At 39.1% G+C, this 8,981-nt stretch overlaps 1 protein-coding gene across 3 annotated transcripts in view; it reads right to left on the minus strand.

The window, feature by feature from the left end:
* Nucleotides 1-6,639, minus strand: part of nos1apa (nitric oxide synthase 1 (neuronal) adaptor protein a) — a 259,106-nt gene extending 252,467 nt beyond the window's left edge. The window contains exons 1-2 of one of the 3 annotated variants that reach the window (XM_042513910.2): nt 6,136-6,632; nt 5,698-5,769 (exon numbers count right to left, since the gene is read on the minus strand). In XM_042513910.2, the coding sequence (XP_042369844.2) occupies nt 5,698-5,769; nt 6,136-6,240 (177 nt within the window). In that variant the 5' untranslated portion in view covers nt 6,241-6,632. Of the gene's footprint in view, nt 1-5,697; nt 5,770-6,135 lie in introns of all 3 variants that reach the window. The other 2 variants (XM_042513916.2, XM_088077451.1) reach the window with 2 other exon arrangements.
* Nucleotides 6,640-8,981: the final 2,342 nt, after the last annotated feature.

The following is an 8,981-nucleotide window of genomic DNA, read 5'->3' on the forward strand; positions in this document are numbered from 1 at the left end:
GGCATCAATCAAACTGAGGTAGGTTAACACCAGCAGCCACTAATTAAAGGGATATATTGTATGTGAGACGAATGCCAAAATGAAACAACACTACAGATGTCATTTTTACTTTATTATTCTATTTATCATGATAGTCACCTTACCTTTATCAACATCATTATTATCTTTCCATTTCATTTATTTTTCCTCTTTGTTTCCATTTTTCTTATCTTAATGATTATCTGTCTATTACCCACTGGTTATATATTCAAACATCTTTGTGAAGACTTACAAATAAAATAAAGGATGCCATTATAAATTCCAGACAAACTCCAGACAAATAGTAAATAAAGAACAATATGCAAAGTCTAAGTAAAAAGCACTAACAGCCATGTAATTACTTCACTGAGTCACCAAGTTTTGCTGTCACAGTACTGCCTCACCACAATTACTACCTCTCAATAAGGGACAGTTTGGCAAGATGGATGATTTATTGATATTACATCATTTAAATTTCATAAAAATTCCTTGTTAAAAAAGAAAAATCTCAATTTTTCTCAAAAATGTAGGGTTGAGCAATGTCAACCAAATTGGCATATGACAATGTTCACAGAGAAACATTGCAACTAATGATTATGTTATTGTTGGACCACAAACTGCCAGTTTTATGAATTTAAGTAGCGCAATTGTAAGGACAGAGACAGAGACAGAGACAAGAGAAAAGGGAAGATAAGGTAGAAGGTTGACTATGGCATGCAATGTTTCTGTAAGTTATTAATAGCATATTTATTCGGAACACTTTGTCACTTTTGACCTGCCTGCCAGAACTGGTCATATACTTATATTTACCTGTGAAATGAAATGAAGTCTAGCAGATGTGAATGGATATAAATCAGTGATGAACATTCATAAACTTTGCTAAAAAGGTACCACTTCACCCATCTAGCAGCCTACAGTTCATTCTGTGTTTAACAGAACTTACTTTTTTAGGCTGAATGACAGCAATTACTGCCACCCCAAACACGTGCAAGGTGTTGGTATGGACGCGGTTGCTTTCTAACACGATGTTGGGCTCAGTGGTTGATGACTGACAACCACTGGCGATGGACGATGCCCCAACCCCACTTGCCCTAATAAAAAAAAGAATTTGTAAGTATTTAATATCACTACTTTGTCAAGCCAAAACACCACACAGTCACTTGAATTACATTTCTTTTTGTCTTTTTAACATCCCTATATATCTATTGTTTTTGTAAAGTTGGTTAGAAAATAATCCAGTCCATAAGCTTTTATTGGTTTCAGATCTAGTAAATTAAAAGTCATTATACTGATTATTCTAGACATATTAATTCTGATTTAAGGGATTTTGTCATGATAAAGTAGCCAAGTCTGTTAGATATTTATAAGACAGTGGATCAGCCAAAACAAAAACCCCATTACTAACTAATTAAGATGTCATTTCAATGTCAAGGTGATTTACTATTTCAAGATGCATGGCAATACCATAATTATAATTGTTGAGACTGGGGGCCTTTGTGGTAGATAAGCATACATCACCAGAGCCATAGAAATGTGTGGCAATCACCACCGTAACAAACCATGGCTCCCCACCAGCCACTTCACCAACCAATGTTATTATCAGCTCTAATTATGCATTATTAAATGCTAATACTATCTCCTGACCATTGCTGCACTCTAGATCTAACTGCACAGCTCATGAAAAGGGTTAAGACAGGACACTAAAGGGTGCACTGACACCCAGATTAATGAACTTCCATAACAGTTAATTGGTGTTAAAATAGCTGCCCAGTGAACACACAAAGGCTCTGGTCCCAACTGTGCAGCCTGGCAGCTGAGGGGATGGACAAAGCTTTTCTATTTCTCTCTTTTTCCCCACTCCAGCAGCACCGCTGTGCTCTTTCAGTCTCCTCACACGTTTCCTCAGACACATCTAATCTTCTCATCCCATGCTGCTCAATCTTCCTACAGTCAGTTAACCCAGCAAAGACAGATTAATGAGAAATTAATCCCTTTAATTCACTGTAAATGTCTCCTCTCTTTTTAACCAGATAAGCTGCTACCAGACTTTGCCAGATAATGATAATAAATTTAATTTATAAGGACCTTTACATTACACAGCATGTTCGTCTTAGTGTGGACTTCAGCTGACAGCGAGAACAGAGCAAGATAAAATGGCTTAATGGCGGACATTCTCTCTATCTAAAGCTCCTTCAGATGATTCATATCCTTTAACAGTCAAAATATGAAAAACAACAGCACTGAAATAATTACTCCATCAATTGATTAGATTGTAGACAGAGAATTAAACTACTGTGCAGAAATGCCACACATCACCCGTTAAATATTAAATGATAAACTGATTAATCAAAAAATTGCCAAAACAAAAACAAACAAAAGAGCTAATATATAAGAAAAATAATCATGATTTTCAGTCCTAAACAGAAAAAAAGAATAACTCAATTTTACTTGATGAACTGATAAACCAAACTTTTTAAGCAATACATATTTTCTGCTAGCAGGGGAGTTAACTAAGTAAAGCATGAATTGTTTTTCCATCTGTGATAAGCTATGTTTCCTAATTTACTTCTTGGACGAGTCATTAATCATTTAAGAGTCACATGCACAACACAAAATGTGTGTTAGATCATCAAACTACACTAGATTCTGCAGCGGTGCACGTATTGCTCCACTGTAGGGGCTATTTCCTGCTTTGCCATGTCATTAGTTTGTTATCTACTACCGGCTTACAGGTGACTCATGCACACACAATGAACAATGACACCATACATCAACCCTGGCTGCCTGGCAACCAGCATAGCTCTGACTGACTGTGCAGAAAGAGAGGGCTGATAGAAATCTTGGAAAAGACCAGACACTGTGGGAAGCATCACTTTACCAAACTTTCTTTTCAGAAACTCCACAAGGCATCAAAAGTTACATGGGAGTGCAAACTAGAAACTAGACGAGTTTGTCCTCACTTCATTGTCCCTGAAGCACTCTGAAAGTGGTAAGCAAAGGCAGTGCTTGACGCTGCCAAAAAGGGAAGAACTTTTCAAAAACCTCTGCAGCTACATTAAGCCTCTGCCAATTGAAAAGATGTCTAGACTAAATAACTGAACATCTTTTCTGAATCTAAAAGTTTAAATCCCTTCCTTGTAGCAACTAAACAGGTGTGCCAAAGTGTAGGAAAGCCTTATATTTCTTTCTGTTCACCATCATAAGAAAAACCTGTGTATTGAAAGCTGTCATGTTTCCCTGTGTGTAACATGGCCTACTGTGTCATTGTTATATGTACCTGTATATTCCTGCTCATTCAACAGATTAGAGTAGAAGCCTCTGATCTGTGCCTTCACCATGCTTTGTCAGCAACCACTTCCCAAGCACTTTCTGGAGCTGCTTCATGGTAAACACATCCAGGGCTATAGAGAGCATTAACGATAATGTTTCTGACTAAAGCCTCTTTTTTTAATGCTTCAGTCCTACATAAACCAGTTGGCATTGTTTCTATGAACACCCAACTCAAGAAGGACCACAAATTGTGGGAATTCTTGGAAATTGTAATGAACTGCATGAACCATGGTGACACCACAGCACAGCGGAGCAATTTTGATGTCTTTGGTTGTAGTCATCATGCTACATAATGTGCTAATTTTATGTGCCAGATTCAAGTATAATCCAATGAGCATTCAGGTTGTGTATGGTGCGACAGGTAACATTTGTTGTTTTAGTTTATTACCAAAAATTATCACATAACATATCAAAAATGACTTAATACTAGAAAAGTACACTCAGGTGAATGCAGACCTCCATCAGGCAGTCACCAAGCTAACTGCAGCCACTCTAGACAATTCCAGCAGATGCGCCACAGCGTGTTTCAGAAGCTTCCCAGAGTCTAATAAAAACCCACTCCATGTCTGTTTTGACACAGCCATGGCAGCTAGTTTTACCTGATGGAATTGTCCCTCCTGGTTCCCTTAGAGTCAAGATGGATGCAAGTTAACAAAAAACGAGCAGACTTTATCAAACTTTTCTATTGATATCAGCTTTGAGCCACAACAGCCAAAATGTGGCCTGCAACAGAGGGTTAGGCTTATTGTTTTCAGTTGCGTCACTTTTGCGCAACATGTGAGTCCCCTACCTGCCAGTTAAGAGAAGTGAGGAGTTGAGCTACTACTCAATTACTGTTCCTATACCAAAACAAGTTATTGCCCTCCGTTAAGATTTTATTTTCTCCACTTTTTTCTTAAATCAACATCCAGTTTGGATTGTTTGGGCTTATTTGCTACCTAAGTCAAACAAATGCCTTCTTGAGCTCCTCCACTACTCCCATGCTTTCCAGTGCAACCTCTCCTCCAATCTAGATACCTGTGGTTTCCCTCCATTGTGTTGTCAAGCCAGTGTCAGACCATTTTCACACTGGAGGAGCCAAACCAAAGCCTTCTCCTGCCAACAACAACAGCTGCCATGGCAGCACACTGGGAGGTCGACTTTATAGGAGTGGGTCGCTTCCCACAAAAGGGCAATAAGAACATTTTGCACCTTATGCTTAACTTTGTCACCCACATGTATCCGAGAGTGGGTGTCATGCTGGAATTATCTTCAACAAATTACTTCAACAACCACGCAGATACAGGGCACATTCCCACTGGCACTGGCATTGTTACTAATCTATGTTTGCTGTATGTTTTGCTCTCAAACATATTCAAAATTATTAGGTAATAAATTGCAAATGAAATGTGTGCTTGTGTTGCCTGTGCAGCCCTGTGCCCACGTGTGGGGTTTTGAAGGTATCATCAATTAATCACAGCACACCTACCAGTTCATCACCATAATCCTGAAATACCTCTACACCGCTGGCACAACCTATATTAGGTTGCTAAGCCAAGTGCTGCCAAGCTGACAGACACACTGATTAAGATTAAGTCTACTTTCTGGAGCTGAAAAAGCTGTAAATCTTCAGTTTACACAGCAGAAAGGGGGGGGGGTAAGGGATCACACTCTAATGCATTGCTTCAAAGAAAACTTGATGGAGCTCATGGGGAGACCAAACCTCCCAACAGGCGGACCAAGCCTGAGACTGTGCAAAGTCTGCACCTTTAAACTCTGATGTGCTTTCATTACTAGCATTCATACTGTCAATATCTAAATGATAACACTGTAGTCAGTGAGTCCAATCATCAGATTCACATCACTTAATACTTAATTTTGATGTGCTGTGCCATTCCCTGAGGCATCACATAAAGGTCATCAACTAGTCCAACCATTATTCAATACATTAAGTCCTGCATTTAGCATGCAAAAATGTAAATATCTCAATATCAATTCAATCAGGATTAGTTGGCAAAATTCCCCGAAAGCAACCGTTATACTCAAACAATTATAACGTTCTCTTTAATTAGGCATCAGAATAAAAAAAAACAACCACCATACACCTTAATAGAGTTTCAATTAACATGTTTTCCCAGTATCCCATCAAAATTAGCTTTACCTGAGTGGACAGCAAACCCATTCAAAAAGTTGACACTTTCCTCATATAACTTGCTATTTAGTTAACTACACATATGCCGAATATATCAGAGAACCACAGCCAATCTAAAAACACCTCATGTTGTATTTACCAAGCATGCTAATGCGCTGAGACGCGAGGACATGAAAACTTGCACGATTTCAAATGGAGTTTGGTAATGTTCAACTCACCCGTATTCTTCTCATAGCAGCCACAATCTCTACTCGGCTGCTCGGCCGTGTCACATCCAGACTGCCGATGTACTGTTATCAGGGAGGTGAAATGTGACAGGTGCAACAAATTAGTGACATAAAAAGTCGATATTCAGTTGTTTTTATTCACTCAAACGGCAAAAGAGTCCACCTAAGTGAATAATTATCTCTGCGCAACTTCAAACTCTCAACTAGCTAACTACTTAACTAGCTAACGTTAGCCCGGTCTGTGGATTTCGGTGCCAAAAGAGTTGTCACACGATATTACAATCAGCTTAACCTGTTTACAGTATCTTTACAGTGTGTAATTACAGTGTTGTTTATTTTAACGGGGTTTTAAAACGAATTCGACATACGAAAATACATTTTACATTTCCTATTTTTCTTCAATTTAGCTTTAGTTGCTTGTTAATTTACCTTTGCCTCGAAGTTGATCCCATGCTGGAATGCTTCCTCGTTGTGCAACGGGATCCTCAAATCATGCCCATCATCAACGAGGTTGTACTTGGTTTTTGCAGGCATTTTCAAAGAATTCACTACTCCACACTACGAGAGGAAGCAATTAAATATGTGCGACAAACGAACCGGGTCGGTTTAACAGGGGGTAATCCAAGAAAAACAGTTTCAAATCCGGTTAGTGCATGTTCTCCATCGCAGCGAACCGTCCCGGCATTGCAATGCTGCTACACCGCACTCAACAGCGGCCAAGTGGCGGCAACTACTTCACCGGCGCTCCGACACACTGCTGACCAGCTAACGTTCACCGGAACAGCGTTTAAAACACATTCAGGCCAGCAGAAACTGCGACGTGCGTGGGGACAGATGTGTTTTCCCGACTTTTCCTGTGGTGAGTGTGGAAGTTGGTTGGGTCCTGCCTCCTGCCCTGGACTCCCCCCCTCCCGCGTGGAGGGAGGGTGTGATTGGAGGAGCCCGGGGTTCCCACCTGTTTCCATTGGAACAGAGGCGCACCGTGGCTGTGTGGAGGAGGGGCTCGCAGGCTGGTACCTGCCCCCTCTCTTCCCTTCACACACATACACACACACGCACGCACACACTCATGGGAATAACGTGAATGTTACACAAATAAACAAAGGAGTGGTTTAGCCTTGACTGTTCATATTTTTTCCTTTTCTGTAATCTTTGGCTTTGTAAATCAGATGTGATCAATTAATTTGCAAACTTTGCACAAAATGCACAGGACAATAATGAATTGCTACCTGTTTGCTGATGCAAAATGAATCGCTTCTATTTGATTAGAGAAAACAGAATTAAAAAAAGTTCATAATAATTTGTTTTAATTTAATTTAATGTTTATATAACAGGGACACCACATAATAATGAACATCAGTATAAAATACAAATGCATATATATGGCGGAGTTAGCAGGACTGCTAATTTACACAGTAGTCATAGTAGGCATAGCCATAATAGGCTATGCCAGAAAATATGTTTATTCATCACCTCAAAGAAAATGATGGGATAAGATAGTAGATTACACCCTGGAAATTAAAATCTGTTCTGATGAATATCAGAAATATTAACATGGCTTAACAGTTGGGGTTGATGTGAAGTCACAAACCTCTGCCTCTGAATAAAATAAAAAGGGCAAGGCTGCTCACTAGTGGCCATATTTGCAAGTACCAACAGAGATATGATAAAAGATGAAAATGTGAGAATGAGAAGTTTTGAGAATGATTTCTTTTTCATATACTATTTGCCAGCTGAATTGTTCAATGAAAATCTTTTGCATTTTTTGTCTGAAAGACTCATAGCTCATAACAAATAAAAATACAAGGACAGAACCTGCCACAAAGGACAGAACCTGCCACAAAGGGCAGAACCACACACTTTTTAAGGCAATTTAAAGCAGAAATAGCCTTTCTTCATTTTCTGATGCCACTATTTATACCTTCTTATAAACTTAAAAAAAATGAGACTTTCACACACATTCATAATCATTCACAATCATTTATCATATTCAAGAAGTAAAAAAAATACGGCCTAAAAGTGGCTTTAGTCTAAAATATCCTAAATACTATCAGCCTTAACACAGTCTGGTCAAAACATACTTTTGATATTGCCAGCATTGGGCATGCACAGTGATAATATGCTAATTAAAAAAAAAAAAAAAAAACTTCCCACTGAGCATCCCCAACAAACTCTGTTCAAGCATCTATGGAATAAAACATCTCCAGTGCGAGAAACGTTGAACAGTGATACGTGGTCAGTAGACACAGTAGAGCTGCGTTCATGTTTAATGCAGCCATCTTGCTGTATAATGCACAGACCATCTGCGTCACCCTGGGAGTAAAGCTGCAGCGCTCCCCTCAAGGTGGTCCTGTGCAGAGAGGAAAGGGGAAGTGGGGCAGCAGTAATTCACATTCTCACCACCTCTTTGGAAATATAGAAAGCTAATGGTGTCCTGAGGGCTGACACAGCAGCAGGATGATGTTGCATATTATTTACTCTGGGCATTATGGGTTCAAAATCTTGATCTGGCATCAATATTTGTATTATATTATAATATATTATAATAATAATATTATATTATCAATATTTGCCCAATATCTATTTCAATTATTAATTAATTAAAACCAACACATCATCATCATTCACTGAAATAAAGTAATTTAGTTTTGATTTCATGGAAGCTGTGTAGGTGATGCATCTTTAAACAGACTCTCCAAGCTTCACATGACTAAAGTTTACAAGCACATATTGACAATGAGGCCCTCAAAGCACTCATATTTTCAATCTCTGTTCAATATTTTGAAGATGTGTCCCTAAAGACAGCTGTATTACACTATTCTTCTTTAAGAGTCCCCGAGGTCAGGGTCACCTTGCCCCCATGACAGCAAAACAGCAAGATGGCAGACAATAACAGCTGTTGTCCCTGCATGAAGAATTATTGCTGAATATAACCAGCTCTTCTCAGCGGACTCCATGTGTTCGTAAGGCTCTTTATAAAGGATAGAGAGCAACTTAATCCCTGCCAGGTCTTCAAATACATGTTGATCTGTTGATTAGGGCTTTGGCTTTTGAAGCATATGCTCCCTGCATGAAGTAGCTTTTTGGAGATCAGTGCACAAAAACACCATGGCTCCACTTAAAAGGCAAAGAGGAACATGTAAAGATTTCAAACCCAAAAACAGCTGTAATATTGGAGTCTCTGCAGAGAAATGACAGAATGGGTGAGCTTTTCCACAAAAGACCTCGGCCTGCTGGTGTGTTATAGGGAGGACTTTAATTCCACAAAGCCAGTA

Source organism: Plectropomus leopardus, chromosome 5, assembly GCF_026936395.1.
Source record: "Plectropomus leopardus strain MGB_pleo_1.0 chromosome 5, ASM2693639v1, whole genome shotgun sequence".
NCBI lineage: Eukaryota > Metazoa > Chordata > Actinopteri > Perciformes > Serranidae > Plectropomus > Plectropomus leopardus.